General features: G+C 48.4%; 1 protein-coding gene across 4 annotated transcripts in view; it reads right to left on the reverse strand.

Moving 5' to 3' along the window:
* BUB1 (BUB1 mitotic checkpoint serine/threonine kinase) overlaps positions 1-20,300 on the reverse strand; it is a 139,151-nt gene that overhangs the window by 32,301 nt on the left and 86,550 nt on the right. For all 4 annotated transcript variants that reach the window (XM_063918086.1, XM_063918084.1, XM_063918085.1 and 1 more), the window contains exon 15: positions 12,762-12,825. In XM_063918086.1, the coding sequence (XP_063774156.1) occupies positions 12,762-12,825 (64 nt within the window). The remainder of the gene's footprint in view (positions 1-12,761; positions 12,826-20,300) is intronic.

Here is a 20,300-nt window from a genome sequence, read left to right on the forward strand (position 1 = left end):
AGCGAGCAATAGTCTGCTTAGAAGCAGGAGCACCCAGCTTGTTGGGTGCATGCAGGATAAACAGCGAGTCAGTTTTTCTGACTCTAGCTGTCCTGGAGACATAGATTTTCAGGGCCCGGACTACGTCCAGCAACTTGGAAGCCTCCAAGTCCCGAGTAGCCGCAGGCACCACTATAGGTTGGTTCAAATGAAACGCTGATACCACCTTAGGGAGGAATTGGGGACGCGTCCTCAATTCTGCTCTGTCCATATGGAAGATCAGATAGGGGCTTTTACAGGACAAAGCCGCCAATTCTGACACACGCCTAGCCGAAGCCAAGGCCAAAAGCATGACCACTTTCCACGTGAGATATTTTAAATCCACGGTTTGAAGTGGCTCAAACCAATGTGATTTTAGGAAATCCAACACAACGTTGAGATCCCAAGGTGCCACTGGGGCACAAAAGGGGGCTGAATATGCAGCACTCCCTTAACAAACGTCTGAACTTCAGGCAGTGAAGCCAGTTCTTTTTGAAAGAAAATAGACAGGGCTGAAATCTGGACTTTAATGGATCCCAATTTTAGGCCCATAGTCACTCCTGACTGTAGGAAGTGCAGAAATCTACCCAGCTGAAATTCTTCTGTGGGGGCCTTCATAGCCTCACACCAAGCAACATATTTTCGCCATATACGGTGATAATGCTTTGCTGTCACATCTTTCCTAGCTTTTATCAGCGTAGGAATGACTTCAACCGGAATGCCCTTTTCCATCAGGATCCGGCGTTCAACCGCCATGCCGTCAAACGCAGCCGCGGTAAGTCTTGGAACAGACAGGGCCCCTGCTGTAGCAGGTCCTGTCTGAGAGGCAGAGGCCAAGGGTCCTCTGAGATAATTTCTTGCAGTTCCGGGTACCAAGTCTTTCTTGGCCAATCCGGAACGATGAGTATAGTTCTTACTCCTCTCTTTCTTATTATCCTCAGCACCTTTGGTATGAGAGGAAGAGGAGGGAACACAGAAACCGACTGGTACACCCACGGTGTCACTAGAGCGTCCACAGCTATCGCCTGAGGGTCCCTTGACCTGGCGCAATATCTTTTTAGCTTTTTGTTAAGGCGGGACGCCATCATGTCCACCTGTGGCCTTCCCCAACGGTTTACAATCAGTTGGAAGACTTCTGGATGAAGTCCCCACTCTCCCGGGTGGAGGTCGTGCCCGCTGAGGAAGTAACTTCCCAGTTGTCCACTCCCGGAATGAACACTGCTGATAGTGCTAACACGTGATTTTCCGCCCATCGGAGAATCCTTGTGGCTTCTGCCATCGCCATCCTGATTCTTGTGCCGCCCTGTCGGTTTACATGGGCGACCGCCGTGATGTTGTCTGTCTGAATCAGCACTGGCAGGTTTTGAAGCAGGGGTCTTGCCTGACTTAGGGCATTGTAAATGGCCCTTAGTTCCAGAATATTTATGTGTAGGGAAGCCTCCTGACTCGACCATTGTCCTTGGAAGTTTCTTCCCTGAGTGACTGCCCCCCAACCTCGGAGGCTTGCATCCGTGGTCACCAGGACCCAGTCCTGTATGCCGAATCTGCGGCCCTCGAGTAGATGAGCACTCTGTAGCCACCACAGCAGAGACACCCTGGCCCTCGGGGACAGGGTGATCAGCCGATGCATCTGAAGATGCGATCCGGACCACTTGTCTAACAGATCCCACTGAAATATCCTTGCATGGAACCTGCCGAATGGAATTGCTTCGTAAGAAGCTACCATCTTTCCCAGGACTCGCGTGCAGTGATGCACCGACACCTGTTTTGGTTTTAGGAGGTCTCTGACCAGAGATGACAACTCCTTGGCCTTCTCCTCCGGGAGAAACACCTTCTTCTGTTCTGTGTCCAGAATCATACCCAGGAACAGCAGACGCGTCGTAGGAACCAGCTGCGACTTTGGAATATTCAGAATCCAGCCGTGCTGTTGTAGCACTTCCTGAGATAGAGCTACTCCGACCAACAACTGCTCCCTGGACCTCGCCTTTATAAGGAGATCGTCCAAGTATGGGATAATTATAACTCCCTTCTTTCGAAGGAGTATCATTTCGGCCATTACCTTGGTAAATACCCTCGGTGCCGTGGACAGACCAAACGGCAACGTCTGAAATTGGTAATGGCAGTCTTGTACCACAAAACGGATGTACACCTGGTGAGGTGGATAAATGGGGACATGCAGGTACGCATCCTTGATGTCCAGTGATACCATGTAATCCCCTTCTTCCAGGCTTGCAATAACCGCCCTGAGCGATTCCATTTTGAACTTGAACCTTCTTATATAAGTGTTCAAGGATTTTAAATTTAGAATGGGTCTCACCGAACCGTCTGGTTTTGGTACCACAAACATTGTGGAATAGTAACCCCGTCCCTGTTGAAGGAGGGGAACTTTGATTATCACCTGCTGGAGGTACAGCTTGTGAATTGCCGCCAGTACAACCTCCCTGTCCGGGGGAGTAGCTGGCAAGGCTGATTTGAGGTAACGGTGAGGGGGAGACGTCTCGAATTCCAGCTTGTATCCCTGAGATACCACTTGTAGAACCCAGGGATCCACCTGTGAGCAAACCCACCGGTCGCTGAAGTTCCAGAGACGGGCCCCCACCGCACCTGGCTCCACCAGTGGAGCCCCAGCGTCATGCGGTGGATTTAGTGGAAGCAGAGGAGGATTTCTGTTCTTGGGAACTGGCTGTATGGTGCAGCTTTTTCCCTCTACCCCTGCCTCTGGGCAGAAAGGACGCGCCTTTAACCCGCTTGCCTTTCTGGGGCCGAAAGGACTGTACCTGATAATACGGTGCTTTCTTTGGCTGTGATGGAACCTGGGCTAAAAATGTCGACTTCCCAGCTGTCGCTGTGGAAACGAGGTCCGAGAGACCATCCCCAAACAATTCCTCACCCTTGTAAGGCAAAACCTCCATGTGCCTTTTAGAATCCGCATCACCTGTCCACTGCCGAGTCCATAATACTCTCCTGGCAGAAATGGACATTGCATTTATTCTAGATGCCAGCCGGCAAATATCCCTCTGTGCATCTCTCATGTATAAGACTACGTCTTTAATATGCTCTATGGTTAGCAATATAGTGTCCCTGTCAAGGGAATCAATATTATCAGACAGGGAATCAGACCACGCAGCTGCAGCACTGCACATCCATGCTGAAGCAATAGCAGGTCTCAGTATAGTACCTGAGTGTGTATATACAGACTTCAGGATAGCCTCCTGCTTTCTATCCGCAGGCTCCTTTAAGGCGGCCGTATCCTGAGACGGTAGTGCCACCTTTTTTGACAAGCGTGTGAGCGCTTTATCCACCCTCGGGGATGTTTCCCAACGTACCCTGTCCTCTGGCGGGAAAGGGTACGCCATTAGTAACTTTTTAGAAATCACTAGTTTTTTATCAGGGGAAGCCCACGCTTCTTCACACACTTCATTTAACTCATCTGAAGGGGGAAAAACCACTGGTTGTTTTTTCTCCCCAAACATAATACCCTTTTTAGTGGTACTTAGGTTAATGTCAGAAATGTGCAACACATTTTTCATTGCCGTAATCATGCAACGGATAGCCCTAGTGGAATGTACATTAGTCTCGTCGTCGTCGACACTGAAGTCAGTATCCGTGTCGACATCTGTGTCTGCCATCTAAGGTAGCGGGCGTTTTTGAGCCCCTGATGGCCTTTGAGACGCCTGGGCAGGCACGGGCTGAGAAGCCGGCTGTCCCACGGCTGTTACGTCATCCAGCCTTTTATGTAAGGAGTTGACACTGTCGGTTAATACCTTCCACATATCCATCCACTCTGGTGTCGACCCCGCAGGGGGTGACATCACATTTATCGGCATCTGCTCCGCCTCCACATAAGCCTCCTCATCAAACATGTCGACACAGCCGTACCGACACACCGCACACACACAGGGAATGCTCTGACTGAGGACAGGACCCCACAAAGTCCTTTGGGGAGACAGAGAGAGAGTATGCCAGCACACACCACAGCGCTATATAAAATAAAAATTTACTCACCAGTAATTCTATTTCTCGTAGTCCGTAGTGGATGCTGGGACTCCGTAAGGACCATGGGGAATAGCGGCTCCGCAGGAGACTGGGCACAACTAAAAGAAAGCTTTAGACTACTGGTGTGCACTGGCTCCTCCCACTATGACCCTCCTCCAAGCCTCAGTTAGGACACTGTGCCCGGAAGAGCTGACACAATAAGGAAGGATTTTGAATCCCGGGTAAGACTCATACCAGCCACACCAATCACACCGTATAACTCGTGATACAATACCCAGTTAACAGTATGATAACAACTGAGCCTCTCAACAGATGGCTCAACAATAACCCTTTAGTTAAGCAATAACTATGGCCCTCATTCCGAGTTGTTCGCTCGTTCTTTTTCATCGCATCGCAGTGAAAATCCGCTTAGTACGCATGCGCAATGTTCGCACTGCGACTGCGCCAAGTAACTTTACTATGAAGAAAGTATTTTTACTCACGGCTTTTTCTTCGCTCCGGCGATCGTAATGTGATTGACAGGAAATGGGTGTTACTGGGCGGAAACACGGCGTTTCAGGGGCGTGTGGCTGAAAACGCTACCGTTTCCGGAAAAAACGCAGGAGTGGCCGGGGAAACGGTGGGAGTGCCTGGGCGAACGCTGGGTGTGTTTGTGACGTCAACCAGGAACGACAAGCACTGAAATGATCGCACAGGCAGAGTAAGTCTGGAGCTACTCTGAAACTGCTAAGTAGTTAGTAATCGCAATATTGCGAATACATCGGTCGCAATTTTAAGAAGCTAAGATTCACTCCCAGTAGGCGGCGGCTTAGCGTGTGTAACTCTGCTAAAATCGCCTTGCGACCGATCAACTCGGAATGAGGGCCTATATACAAGTATTGCAGACAATCCGCACTTGGGATGGGCGCCCAGCATCCACTACGGACTACGAGAAATAGTTTTACCGGTGAGTAAATTCTTATTTTCTCTGACGTCCTAAGTGGATGCTGGGACTCCGTAAGGACCATGGGGATTATACCAAAGCTCCCAAACGGGCGGGAGAGTGCGGATGACTCTGCAGCACCGAATGGGCAAACTCAAGGTCCTCCACAGCCAGGGTGTCAAACTTATAGAATTTTGCAAACGTGTTTGACCCCGACCAAGTAGCTGCTCGGCAAAGTTGAAGAGCCGAGACCCCTCGGGCAGCGGCACAAGAAGAGCCCACCTTCCTCGTGGAATGGGCTTTCACTGATTTAGGATGCGGCAGTCCAGCAGCAGAATGTGCAAGCTGAATCGTACTACAGATCCAGCGAGCAGTAGTCTGCTTTGAAGCAGGAGCACCCAGCTTGTTGGGCGCATACAGGATAAATAGCGAGTCAGTTTTTCTGACTCCAGCTGTCCTGAAAACATAAATTTTCAGGGCCCCGACTACGTCCAACAACTTGGAAGCCTCCAAGTCTTTAGTAGCCGCAGGCACCACGATAGGTTGGTTCAGATGAAAGGCTGATACCACCTTAGGGAGAAATTGGGGACGAGTCCTCAATTCTGCCCTATCCATATGGAAAATCAGATAAGTGCTTTTACATGACAAAGCCGCCAATTCTGATACACGCCTGGCCGAAGCCAAGGCCAACAACATGACCACTTTCCACGTGAGATATTTCAATTCCACGGTCTTAAGTGGCTCAAACCAATGTGACTTTAGGAAATCCAACACCACGTTGAGATCCCAAGGTGCCACTGGAGGCACAAAAGGGGGCTGAATATGCAGCACTCCCTTAACAAAAGTTTGAACTTCAGGTAGTGAAGCCAGTTCTCTCTGGAAGAAAATCGATAGAGCCGAAATCTGGACCTTAATGGAACCCAATTTTAGGCCCATAGTCACCCCTGACTGTAGGAAGTGCAGGAAACGGCCCAGCTGAAATTCTTCCGTTGGGGCCTTCCTGGCCTCACACCACGCAACATATTTTCGCCATATGCGGTGATAATGGTTTGCGGTTACTTCTTTCCTAGCTTTAATCAGCGTAGGAATGACTTCCTCCGGAATGCCCTTTTCCTTCAGGATCCGGTGTTCAACCGCCATGCCGTCAAACGCAGCCGCGGTAAGTCTTGGAACAGACAGGGCCCCTGCTGCAGCAGGTCCTGTCTGAGCGGCAGAGGCCAAGGGTCCTCTGAGATCATTTCTTGAAGTTCCGGGTACCAAGTCCTTCTTGGCCAATCCGGAACAATGAGTATAGTTCTTACTCCTCTTCTCCTTATTATCCTCAGTACCTTTGGTATGAGAGGAAGAGGAGGGAACACATAAACCGACCGGTACACCCACGGTGTCACTAGAGCGTCCACAGCTATCGCCTGCGGGTCTCTCGACCTGGCGCAATACTTTTCTAGCTTTTTGTTTAGGCGGGACGCCATCATGTCCACCTGTGGCCTTTCCCAACGGTTTACAATCAGTTGGAAGACTTCTGGATGAAGTCCCCACTCTCCCGGGTGGAGGTCGTGCCTGCTGAGGAAGTCTGCTTCCCAGTTGTCCACTCCCGGAATGAACACTGCTGACAGTGCTAACACGTGATTTTCCGCCCATCGGAGAATCCTTGTGGCTTCTGCCATCGCCGTCCTGCTTCTCGTGCCGCCCTGTCGGTTTACATGGGCGACCGCCGTGATGTTGTCTGACTGGATCAGTACCGGCTGGTTTTGAAGCAGGGGTTTTGCCTGAGTTAGGGCATTGTAAATGGCCCTCAGTTCCAGAATATTTATGTGCAGGGAAGTCTCCTGACTTGACCATAGTCCTTGGAAGTTTCTTCCCTGTGTGACTGCCCCCCAGCCTCGAAGGCTGGCATCCGTGGTCACCAGGACCCAGTCCTGTATGCCGAATCTGCGGCCCTCTTGAAGATGAGCACTCTGCAGCCACCACAGCAGAGACACCCTGGTCCTTGGAGACAGGGTTATCAGCCGATGCATCTGAAGATGCGATCCGGACCACTTGTCCAACAGGGCCCACTGAAAGGTTCTTGCATGGAACCTGCCGAATGGAATTGCTTCGTAGGAAGCTACCATCTTTCCTAGGATCCGCGTACAGTGATGCACCGACACCTGTTTTGGTTTTAGGAGGCCTCTGACTAGAGATGACAGCTCCTTGGCCTTCTCCTCCGGGAGAAACACTTTTTTCTGTTCTGTGTCCAGAACCATCCCCAGGAACAGTAGACGTGTCGTAGGGACCAGCTGTGACTTTGGAATATTTAGAATCCAGCCGTGCTGTTGTAGCACCTCCCGAGATAGTGCTACCCCGACCAACAACTGCTCCCTGGACCTCGCCTTTATCAGGAGATCGTCCAAGTACGGGATAATTAAAACTCCCTTCTTTCGAAGGAGTATCATCATTTCGGCCATTACCTTGGTAAAGACCCTTGGAGACCTGGATAGACCGAACGGCAACGTCTGGAATTGGTAATGACAATCCTGTACCACAAATCTGAGGTACTCCTGGTGAGGATGGTAAATGGGGACATGCAGGTAAGCATCCTTGATGTCCAGTGATACCATGTAATCCCCCTCGTCCAGGCTTGCAATAACCGCCCTGAGCGATTCCATCTTGAACTTGAATTTTTTTATATATGTGTTCAAGGATTTCAAATTTAAAATGGGTCTCACCGAACCGTCCGGTTTCGGTACCACAAACATTGTGGAATAGTAACCCCGTCCTTGTTGAAGTAGGGGCACCTTTACTATCACCTGTTGTGAATACAGCTTGTGAATTGCCTGTAGCACTGCCTCCCTGCCTGAGGGAGTGGTTGGTAAGGCAGATTTGAGGAAACGGCGGGGGGGGGGGAGACGTCTCGAATTCCAGCTTGTACCCCTGAGATACTACTTGAAAGATCCAGGGATCCACCCGTGAGCGAGCCCACTGATTGCTGAAATATTTGAGACGGGCCCCCACCGTACCTGGCTCCGCCTGTGGAGCCCCAGCGTCATGCTGTGGACTTAGAGGAAGCGGGGGAGGACTTTTGCTCCTGGGAACTGGCTGTATGCTGCAGCTTTTTCCCTCTACCTCTGCCTCTGGGCAGAAAGGACGCGCCCCTAACCCGCTTGCCCCTATTGGGCCGAAAGGACTGTACCTGATAATACGGTGCTTTCTTTGGCTGTGAGGGAACATGGGGTAAAAATGTATACTTCCAAGCTGTTGCTGTGGAAACTAGGTCCGAGAGACCATCCCCGAACAACTCCTCACCCTTATAAGGCAGAACTTCCATGTGCCTTTTAGAATCTGCATCTCCTGTCCATAACCCTCTCCTGGCAGAAATGGACATTGCACTTATTTTAGATGCCAGCCGGCAAATATCCCTCTGTTCATCCCTCATGTATAAAAGTGCGTCTTTAATATGCTCTACGGTTAGCAATATAGTGTCCCTGTCTAGGGTATCAATACTTTCCGACAGGGAATCTGACCACGCAGCTGCAGCACTGCACATCCATGCTGAAGCAATAGCTGGTCTCAGTATAACACCTGTGTGTGTATATATAGACTTCAGGATAGCCTCCTGCTTTCTATCCGGAGACGGTAGTGCCACCTTCTTTGACAAGCGTGTGAGCATTTTATCCACCCTAGGGGATGTTTCCCAACGTGACCTATCCTCTGGCGGGAAAGGGTACGCCATTAGTAACCTCTTAGAAATTACCAGTTTCTTATCAGGGGAAGCCCACGCTTCTTCACACACTTCATTTAACTCTTCAGATGGAGGAAAAGCTACTGGTAGTTTTTTCTCTCCAAACATAATACTTTTTTTTGTGGTACCGGGGGTAACATCAGAAATGTGCAACACATTTTTTATTGCCTCAATCATGTAACGTGTGGCCCTACTGGAAGTTACATTAGTCTCATCGTCGTCGACACTGTGTCTGCCATCTGAGGTAGCGGGCGTTTTAGAGCCCCTGATGGCTTTTGAGACGCCTGGGCAGGCACAGGCTGAGAAGCCGGCTGTCCCACATTTGGTATGTCGTCAAACCTTTTATGCAAGGAGTCGACACGGTCGCGTAATTCCTTCCACAGCACCATCCACTCTGGTGTCGACCCCGCAGGGGGTGACATCACATTTATCGGCATCTGCTCCGCCTCCACATAAGCCTCCTCATCAAACATGTCGACACAGTCGTACCGACACACCGCATACACACAGGGAATGCTCTGACAGAGGACAGGACCCCACAAAGCCCTTTGGGGAGAGAGAGTATGCCAGCACACACCAGAGCGCTATATAACACAGGGATCCCACTATAAATGAGTGTTTTTCCCTTATAGCTGCTTATATTATATATACTGCGCCTAAATTTAGTCCCCCCCCCCTCTCTTTTTTACCCTTATGTAGCTTGACACTGCAGGGGAGAGCCAGGGAGCGTCCTTCCAGCGGAGCTGTGAGGGAAAAATGGCGCCAGTGTGCTGAGGGAGATGGCCCCGCCCCTTTTCCGGCGGACTTCTCCCGCTTTTTCTGGAATTCTGGCAGGGGTATTTTTACACCTATATAGCCTTCCTGACTATATATGGTGTAGATTTGCGAGCCAAGGTGTCTTATATTGCCCTCAGGGCGCTCCCCCCCCCAGCGCCCTGCACCCATCAGTGACCGAAGTGTGAGGTGTGCATGAGGAGCAATGGCGCACAGCTGCAGTGCAGTGCGCTACCTTGTTGAAGACAGAAGTCTTCTGCCGCCGATTTTCCGGAACACTTCTTGCTTCTGGCTCTGTAAGGGGGCCGGCGGCGCGGCTCCGGGAACGAACACCAAGGTCAGGTCCTGCGGTCGATCCCTCTGGAGCTAATGGTGTCCAGTAGCCTAAGAAGCCCAAACTACCACCAGTTAGGTAGGTTCGCTTCTTCTCCCCTTAGTCCCTCGCTGCAGTGAGTCTGTTGCCAGCAGATCTCACTGTAAAATAAAAAACCTAAAATATACTTTCTTTCTAGGAGCTCAGGAGAGCCCCTAGTGTGCATCCAGCTCAGCCGGGCACAAGATTCTAACTGAAGTCTGGAGGAGGGTCATAGTGGGAGGAGCCAGTGCACACCAGTAGTCTAAAGCTTTCTTTTAGTTGTGCCCAGTCTCCTGCGGAGCCGCTATTCCCCATGGTCCTTACGGAGTCCCAGCATCCACTTAGGACGTCAGAGAAACAGGGATTTACACTACACAAAGTGATTTTCCCTATAGCAGCTATAATACACAGAATTGCGCCTAAATTGAGTGCCCCCCCTCTCTTTTTTACCCTATTGAGCCTGGAAACTGCAGGGGAGAGTCCTTCCAGTGGAGCTGTGAAGAGAAAATGGCGCTAGTGTGCTGAGGGAGATAGCCCCGCCCCTTTTTCGGCTGGCTACTCCCGCTCTTTATATCAATATTAAGGCAGGGGATTTTTACACATATATAGTTTATGAGACTATATTATGTGTTTTTTGCCTTTTTAAGGTAATCTAATTGCAGCCCAGGGCGCCGCCGCCCCCCCCCCCCCCCCCCAGCGCCCTGCACCCATCAGTGACCGGAGTATGTGGTGTGCATGGGGAGCAATGGCGCACAGCTGCAGTGCTGTGCGCTACCTTAATGAAGACCTGAGTCTTCAGCCGCCGATTTTCTCCTCGGAATCTTCCGTCTTCTGGCTCTGCAAGGGGGACGGCGGCGCGGCTCCGGGACCGGACGACCGAGGCTGGGCCTGTGTTCGATCCCTCTGGAGCTAATGGTGTCCAGTAGCCTAGAAGCCCAAGCTAGCTGCAAGCAGGTAGGTTCACTTCTCTCCCCTAAGTCCCTCGTAGCAGTGAGTCTCTTGCCAGCAGATCTCACTGAAAATAAAAAACCTAATAAATACTTTCTTTACCAAGAGCTCAGGAGAGCCCCTAGTGTGCAACCAGCTCGAGCTGGGCACAGATTCTAACTGGGGTCTGGAGGAGGGGCATAGAGGGAGGAGCCAGTGCACACCAGTAGATCTAATTCTTTCTTATAGTGCCCAGTCTCCTGCGGAGCCCGTCTATTCCCCATGGTCCTTACGGAGTTCCCAGCATCCACTAGGACGTCAGAGAAAAGGATTGCTGCTGGAAGTTAAAGAAATGTTAACGGAAACCTTCCTATAGGTAACCCTGTACTAGTAGTAAAGAGGGAATATAAAGAACTTTACTTACAAATAAACACCACTGCAAATGGTAGAAAGTGACCAGAAATCAGCCCCAGAGGCTCCACATGTAGGACAGGAATCAGAAGTCAACTGTCCAAACCTACCGTATCAAACGGGTCCAGTAAACTATGTAAACAGAATGCCCAGGTTCATCTCCTATTGAAGCCTAAAGGCCCGTATTCACGGGCAGATCTAGGGAGATATACTATAATGTTTGACAATTATAACTCCTAAAATTATCAGATCAGGCGCTCTGATATACGGTACAAGAATAAAAGCTATTGGTCACCCAATATATAATAAAATTGATATACTGATATCTATAGATTTAAAGCTGCTCCCATATGAGTATTCTGCGGTACTCAAATAGATACAAGGTAATTGTGAGACATACAAAACACAAGAGAGCGCTAGATATCTATTATTACTATAAAGACATTTTATTCAATCACATAAATTAAGAGCATAAAAAATGCAATGCATACAGCCAAAAGACCAGTATAACTGGTTCGCTCCAAAGCAGAATATAAAGTCCCAGATTGTTTTGGGGAAAATAGATAATGTTCACTTGATAAGTGTTCAGCTGTATAGTAGATTGGCGCTATGCTACTACCTCCCCCGACCGCTCTGCTTTGGAGCGAACCAGTTATACTGGTCTTTTAACTGTGGACATTTATGCAATATATAACTGGGATACAGCATATGGCAGCGTGTAAATAATAGCAGTGAGAACTATTCTTTTAAGAAAGTATGCATTGCATTTTATATGCTCTTAATTTATGTGATTGAATAAAATGTCTTTATAGTAATAATAGATATCTAGCGCTCTCTTGTGATATTGTATGTCTCACAATTACCTTAGATCTAGGGAGAGATGTGTGCTGAGTGAACCGCTCAGCACAGCACTATGTGTGCTGAGCGTGCGGGGGGAGCCGCTCATTTCACCCAGCGGGTGAAGTGAGCGACCTGCTAGATTGGCCTGCATGCAGGCCAATCTAGCACCAGCGATAGCGATGCGCGGGGCTGTGCATCGCTATCGCTGTGGGGGGTACACACGGAGTGATCGCTGCTTAAAATCTAAGCAATCTAGTCAGATTGCTTAGATTTTAAGCAGCGATTGCTCCGTGAGTACCCCTCTTAAGGCAGTAACATTGAAGAATATATCAAAAATCTAGACACCCCCCGTTAGAGAGAGCTCGGACCAAAAGGAATACAGGGAACTCCGATATAGTGGGGAAATCTCTCCCACACTGTGTATACAGAGGGATTCTCTCCTCACAACCAGAGACCATCAATCCACAGATTGCAGGGCTTGCCCTGACTGCACAAGCTAACAGCTCTATGGCAATGGTAAATATAAGGGTTAGCGAGCATTCCTTTCTAGTGCCTCTACCAAATGTAAATGAACCAGTGACAAAACCAAACCATTCACACAGGCCTTAGCAGCAGGAAGGAGGAAAGCTGCAGGAACCCATGACCCACCCCAAACCTCCCACAAATACAGACACTCCACAGACGCCTTGGCTGCATCCAAAGACACAAACAAGGTGCACTCCATCCCCTCATGAGGAATAGATATGCAGGCGCTGGAGAAATCGATTAAGCGATCATTTTACAAGTCGAATTACACTTACACTTTTAAGCGTTCTTCTTAGTGTGGGACGGTCTCCCAAGGTGTTCACTTCTAATGGTCTGACTCTGAAAGGTATGGGGGGGGGGAAAAATAAGGGCCACGGCTTGAACGTAAACTTTCTCAGTAAAAATACACACATATGTTCTTTTACTTCATTGATTTCATTAGTTTTTCCCTTCTTTAATCTATTCTCGAGGAAGTCAGCAACAGCATAGGCACACAGGCACACAATTCCTTTGTAAAATAAGAGCACTACTTTGAAATTATAGAAATGTCCAAACTGAAAACTCAGCCGTTTCAAAAAGGCAATAAAAAGATTGAACAGGGAGAATTGACAGTTAGTGATTCTAGAAATTTGCCTCTGACGAAGCTGAACTAGCGAAAATGCCGCGTTAGGTCACTCTTGCTTAGGTGACAATCATGTGCTCCATATCATAATAAAGCATTATTAATCTGACAATGAACCATATGAAACATATCTATGCTCACAACTTTAGGTGTATTCTGTGATCATCTGTCCTGCAGAAGCAGAGACAGACTGCAATAGAACTATAGTAATTACATATGCATATCCCATAATCCATGCATCAGTACAATATGAATATAATACACCTATGAATGAAACCATAAATTGTGGGTTTTAAATTTAGTCCTAAAATAAATGGACTCAATCATTTTTTTTTTTTTTTTTATATAAGCACCACTCAGCTTCCCTAATAAGGGACAGATTAATAGTCACATATGTTGTAATATTTCAATCCCTCATTGTACTGATAACATGTGAAAATTGGGGGTAGCTCACAAACACCTTACCCCCCCCCATTGGTATAAAAATGGATATAATCCCTGTAGGGAAGTAGAAATTACAAATGACAAAATACGATACTCTCCAGGAAATAAGGTGACTGCTAATTCCCCAGCTGGAGAAGACGAGAGCAATTTAAATAATTCAGTATATTGGGCATGTTATATTTGTGGCGCCAGACATTGATGATATGTTACAAAGATATGGGGACAATATAAATTGTTCATCAGAGAGTACTGTGGTACTACAAATCTGAGATACCCTTGTGTTTAATATCCGATAATTTATATCAATAATAGAAAATAACATAAGGTACAGACTCTCTTCTTTAAATAATTTATGGAAGAACACAAAGGAGCCATTTCACATATAGCATATTTTTAATACACATTTCATTCTTTTCAACACCTCTTTATTCTTAAAAATCAATTTTCGCTTTTTAAAACAAATGCTTTTATTAAAATACAAATAAAAGGTTACATCTTAATGATTGTTAATTATTTGTGCACAGCAGGTTGGACGTTTCTTTTCTTCTCTCAATATCTGACAGAACAGACAGTTAAGGGCCCTACACATTGACCGATCTGCCGACGAGCTTTCCTCGACGGCGGATACGGCGGCAGGGGGGCCAGTGATGGGGGGAGTGAAGTTTCTTCACTCCCCCCTGTCACCCGGCTCTATAGAAGTGCAGGCAAATATGGACGAGATCTTCCATTTTGGCCTGCATGCACAGCCGACGGGGCACCAGCGATTAACGAGCGCGGGGCCGCGCATCATTCATCGCTTGTGCCTCCACATTCAAAGATATGAACGGTAACGAGATCGTTCATATCTTTGAGTGATATCGCCCATGTGTAGGGCCTATTAGACAGGAGTAGTACATAGAAGGAAAGGTGGTGCTGGATGAGAGGCCTTCCCCTTCTGATTCAGCAACACCTGCTTGGGGCTTGCAAGGGAGAGAGTGTGTTGAGTCTAAAATGGGCACTGGTAGATCTCGTGTAAGACCAGTAACTAGCCACTTATCTTGGGTGCAAGTTTCAGGGATTGGGACTAGGTAGGTATGGGTAAAGAAAATAGGACTTTAATACCTACCGGTAAATCCTTTTCTCGTAGTCCATAAGGGATATTGGGGGAAACTAGTATGATGGGGTATAGATGGGGCCCAAAGGAGCCAGTGCACTTTAACATTTCTTCAACTGGGTGTGCTGGCTCCTCCGCTCTATGCTCCCTCCCACAGGCAGTTATAGATAAAAATGTGCCCGAAGGAGAAAGAACATATATGAGAGAAGGAACATGATAACAAAAGGTGGTGAGATTTACATACCAGCACACCACTAACATAGAACAACCAGCAACGGCTGACAACAACAACAACAACAACAACAACAACAACAACAACAACAACTGAACAGGTAACTATAGAACAAGAACCTGCAGAAAAGTCAACAGACTGAGGCGGGCGCCCAATATCCCTTACGGACAACGAGAAAATAGGATTTTAATTACCTACCGGTAAATCCTTTTCTCGTAGTCCGTAGAGGATGTTGGGGTCCACATTAGTACCATGGGGTATAGACGGGTCCACCAGAAGCCATTGGCACTTTAAGATATTAATAGTGTGGGCTGGCTCCTCCCTCTATGCCCCTCCTACCAGACTCAGTCTAGAAACTGTGCCAGAGGAGACGGACATCTTCGAGAAACGGATTATACACAGATAGTGGCGAGATTCATACCAGCTCACACATATAAGGCAAACCAGGCTAACTAGCTTGAAACTCAGCAACAGCTGAAACAATACTTAACCAAGTAACAAGGCAGTACGCAACTAAGGACAAAGTCGTACTGAACCAGATAACCATTGCAGGATAACGAAGCGCTGGGCGGGTGCCCAGCATCCTCTACAGACTACGAGAAAAGGAATTACCATTAGGTAATTCAAATCCTATTTTCTCTTAAGTCCTAGAGGATGCTGGGGTCCACATTAGTACCATGGGGATGTACCAAAGCTCCCAGAACGGGAGGGAGAGCGCGAAGGCTCCTGCAGAACTGATTGGCCTCTGAGGACCTAAAATTTAGTCAAAGTATCAAACTTGTAGAACTTAGCAAACGTGTTTCACCCTGACCAAGTAGCCGCTCAGGAAAGCTGTAAAGCCGAGACACCCTGGGAAGCCGCCCAGGAAGACCCCACCTTACGAGTAGAGTGGGCCCTAACCAATTTCGGACACGTCAATCCCGCCGTAGAATATGCATGCTGGATAGTGAACCTGATCCAGCGAGAAATAGTCTGCTTTGAAGCAGGACACCCAATTTTCTTGGGATCATACAGTACAAACAGAGTCCGATTTTCTGGGACGAGCAGTCCTCTTCACATAGATTCTCAAAGCCCTCACAACATCCAAGGACTTTGATGCAATTGAGGAGTCAGTAGCAACTGGCGCCACAATAGGTTGGTTGATATGAAAAGCAGACCCAACCTTTGGAAGGAACTGCTGACGCGTCCTGAGCTCAGCTCTATCCTCATGGAAAATTAAGTAGGGGCTTTTACAGGACAAAGCCCCCAATTCCAACACACGTCTAGCAGAATCTAAGGCCAACAAAGTGACAGCCTTCCACGTGAGAAACTTAACCTCAGCCTCCTGTAAAGGCTCAAACCAATCCGATTGCAGGAACTGCAACACCACGTTAAGATCCCAGGGTGCCGTCGGCGCCACAAAGGGAGGCTGGATGTGTAGAACACCTTTCAAAAAGGTCTGAACCTCAGGGAGGGCAGCCAACTGTTTCTGGAAGAAAATGGATAAGGCCGAAATCTGGACCTTTATGGATCCCAAAACGCAGACCCATATCCACACCTGCTTGCAGGAAGAGGAGAAAACGTCCAAGTTGAAACTACACCGTAGGAAATTTCTTAGATACACACCAAGACACATTTTTTCCAAATGCTATAGTAATGTGTAGATGTTACCCCTTTCCTAGCCTGTATCAGGGTAAAAATAACCTTGCTTGGAATACCCTTTCGGGCTAAGATCTGGCATTCAACCGCCATGGCGTCAAAAGTAGCCGTGTTAAGTCCTAATAAGCGAACGGCCCCTGTTGCAGAAGGTCCTCGCGAAGAGGAAGAGGCCACGGTTCTTCTAGCAGTAGGTCCAGAAGATCCGCATACCAAGTTCGCCTTGGCCAGTCCGGAGCAATGAGAATTGCCTGAACCCTTGTTCTCTTTATGAGCTTTAGAATTCTTGGAATGAGTGGAAGTGGAGGGAACACGTACACCGACTTGAACAGCCACGGAGTTATCAGGGCATCCACAGCCACTGCTTGAGGGTCTCTCGACCTGGAACAGTACCTCCGAAGCTTCTTGTTGAGACATGAGGCCATCATGTCTATTTGAGGCACGCCCCAATGACTGGTCACGCCTGCGAACACCTCCGGATGGAGGCCCCATTCTCCTGGATGGAGATAGTGTCTGCTGAGGAAGTTTGCTTCCCAGTTGTCCACTCCTGGGAGGAAGATCGCTGACAGAGCCAACGCGTGCCTTTCTACCCAGTGGAGGATTCTTGTCACCTCTGACATTGCAGCTCGGCTCTTTGTTGTACCTCCCTGTCGGTTTATGTAGGCCGCTGTCGTTACATTGTCCGACTGTACTTGAATGGCCAGATCTTGTAGAAGATGAGCCGCTTGGAGAAAACCGTTGTACATGGCTCTTAATTCCAGAATGTTTATTGGAAGAATTGATTCCCGATTTGACCATCTTCATTGGAAGGTTTCCCCCTGGGTGACCGCTCCCCAATCTCTGAGACTTGCATCCGTGGTCAGAAGGATCCAGTTCTGAATTCCGATCCTGCGGCCCTCGAGAAGGTGAGGCATTTGCAGCCACCAGGGGAGCGAAATCCTTGCCCTCGGTGAGAGACGTATCCTCTGGTGCATGTGAAGATGAGATCCCGACCATTTGTCTAGGAGATCCAGCTGGAAGGGTTGAGCATGGAATCTTCCGAACTGCAGAGCCTCATAGGAGGCAACCATCTTCCACAGAAAACAAATGCACTGATGAACCGATACCCAGGCAGGCTTCAAGACATCCCGGACCATGGATTGTATCACTAACACTTTCTCCAGTGGAATTAACACCCTCTGCACTTCCGTGTCGAGGATCATCCTCCTTGTCGGCTCCAAATGCCATTTTGGAAGGTTCAGGATCCAACAGTGATCCCGAGCAGTCGAGTCGTCACAGCAATGAACTGCAACAACTTCTCCGTTGAATCTGCCTGTATCAGCAGATCGTCCAGATACGGAATTATGTTCACACCATGCCTGCGCAGGAGAACCATCATCTCTGCCATCACCTAGGTGAACACCCTCGGTGCTGTGGAGAGACCGAATGGCAGTGCCTGGAACTGAAAGTGACTGTCTAACAGTGCAAATCAGAGATAAGCCTAATGGGGCTGCCAAATTGGAATGTGGGGGTACGCATCCTTGATATCCAGGGATACCAGGAATTCCCCCTCCTCCAGACCTGATATCACCGCCCTTAGAGACTCCATTTTGAACTTGAACTCCCTCAGGGGTTTAGCGATTTTAAGTTCAGAATGGGCCTGACCGAACCATCCGGTTTCGGTACCACGAAAAGGTTCGAATAGTAACCTTTGTTTTGCATATGGGGAGGAACTGGTACAATAACCTGTGCCTCCACCAACTTCTGGATGGCTTCCTGTAGGATAGTCCTGTCTGCCAGCAAAGTTGGCAAGCCTGATTTGAAGGACCGGTGAGGAGGGAGATCTTGAAATTCCAGCCTGTACCCCTGGGACACAATATCTTGCACCCAGGGATCCAGACCGGACGACACCCAGACGTGACTGAAAGGCCTGAGTCTCGCCCCCAACGGTCCCACCTCCAGGCCGCACGGTCCACCGTCATGCTGAGGACTTTGGCGTACCCAAAGTAGGTTTTTTCTGTTCCTGTGAACCCGCCGCAGCAGGTTTCTTGGATCTTGGCCGACCTCCTCTAAAGAAGGTGTTAGACAGCTTGGCCTTTCTTGTTTTGGCAGTCCGAAAGGACTGAGATGCAGCTGAAGAAAAGGGTTTCTTCATAGCAGGTGCAGCTGAGGGAAGAAAAGGAGACTTACCCGCTCTAGCCGTGGAAATCCACGCATCAAACGCTTCCCCAAAGAGAGCCTGACCTGTGTAGGGTAGGGTCTCCACACCTCTCCTGGATTCCGCGTCGGCAGACCACTAGCGCAGCCAAAGTCCCCTACAAGCTGAGACAGACATGGAAGATATCCAAGCAGCCATGGAACCCAGGTCTTTCATGGATTCCACCATAAATCCTGCAGAATCCTGAATGTTACGTAAAAACAATTCAACATCACTTTTATCCATTGTATGCAAATCCTCAAACAACGTGCCTGACCACTTTATTATAGCTTTGGAAATCCATGCACAGGCAACAGTAGGACGTAGTATCGCCCCCGAAGCAGTCTGTATGGATTTGAGCGTAGTGTTGATTTTACGATCAGCCGGCACTTTTAAGGCGGTAGATCCTGGAACAGGTAAAACCACCTTTTTTGAGAGTCTGGATACAGACGCGTCAACAATCGGTGGGTTTTCCCATTTTTTCCTATCCTCCTCAGGGAAGGGGAAAGCAACCAGAACCCTCCTAGGGATCTGGAATTTTTTCTCCGTGTTTTCCCATGCTTTCTCAAATATAGGGATTTTTGTTTACTTACCGTAAAATCTCTTTCTCTGATTCCATCTGGGGGACGCTGCGCCGTTACTTGTGGGGTTAGAGGTGTGTGGTTGTGGAGTTTGGCACAGAACTATTAGAATCTAACTCCTCCCCCCTCTAACCCCTCCCATCTCCTTCCTGCCTAGCCAGTACCTCAGTTAACGTTTAGCCAAGCCAAAGGAGATAGACCGAAAAGAATTAACTGGTTAAACCAGACAAACATATGGGAGGGATCGCAGCGTCCCCCAGATGGAATCAGAGAAAGAGATTTTACGGTAAGTAAACAAAAATCCCTATTTCTCTTTCATCCATCTGGGGGACGCTGCGCCGTTACTTGTGGGATTTCCCAAAGCAAGCTAATGAGAGGAGGGAGAAGTAGACGGCATAGCCGTCCGTAACATCTGACGCCCAACAGAGGCAGTCTCCAAACCAAAGGTATGAAAACGGTAAAAAAATTTTTTTTATTTTTTTTAAACGTATGCACAGACGACCAGGTCGTCGCCCTACACAGCTGCTCAATAGATGCACCCCCGCGAGCAGCCCAAGAAGCTCCAACTCGAATGAGCTGGAATTGAGTCAGGAACTGAAACATCAGAAGACTGTTTGATGGTCGAAGTCACCCAACGAGCCACTGTGTTCTTGGAAGCCGGCCAATCTCGTTTGGACGCATCAATTAAAAACCAACAATGCATCCGTACGACAGATATGATCCGTACGAGATAATTAAACCGTAAGGCCCTAAGCATATCTAAAAGAACCAAATGGGGATCCTCCACGGAAGGAGAAGGATTAAACGCTGGAAGGACGGTCTTGTTCGCAGAACCACCCGGTCATCATGAAACACCAACAAGGGTGGTCTGCAATAAAAAAGGGAAAAAGCTGCCAATTGAGATCCTCGTCTTGCGGAGGCAATTGCCAATAGGAAAACAACTTTTTTAACGTTAGATACCGCTATTCTACAGATTCCAAAGGTATCAAATGGAGACTTCTGAAGAGCCGTAAGGACTAAGTGACATTCCC

This window comes from Pseudophryne corroboree, chromosome 4, assembly GCF_028390025.1.
Source record: "Pseudophryne corroboree isolate aPseCor3 chromosome 4, aPseCor3.hap2, whole genome shotgun sequence".
Taxonomy (NCBI): domain Eukaryota; kingdom Metazoa; phylum Chordata; class Amphibia; order Anura; family Myobatrachidae; genus Pseudophryne; species Pseudophryne corroboree.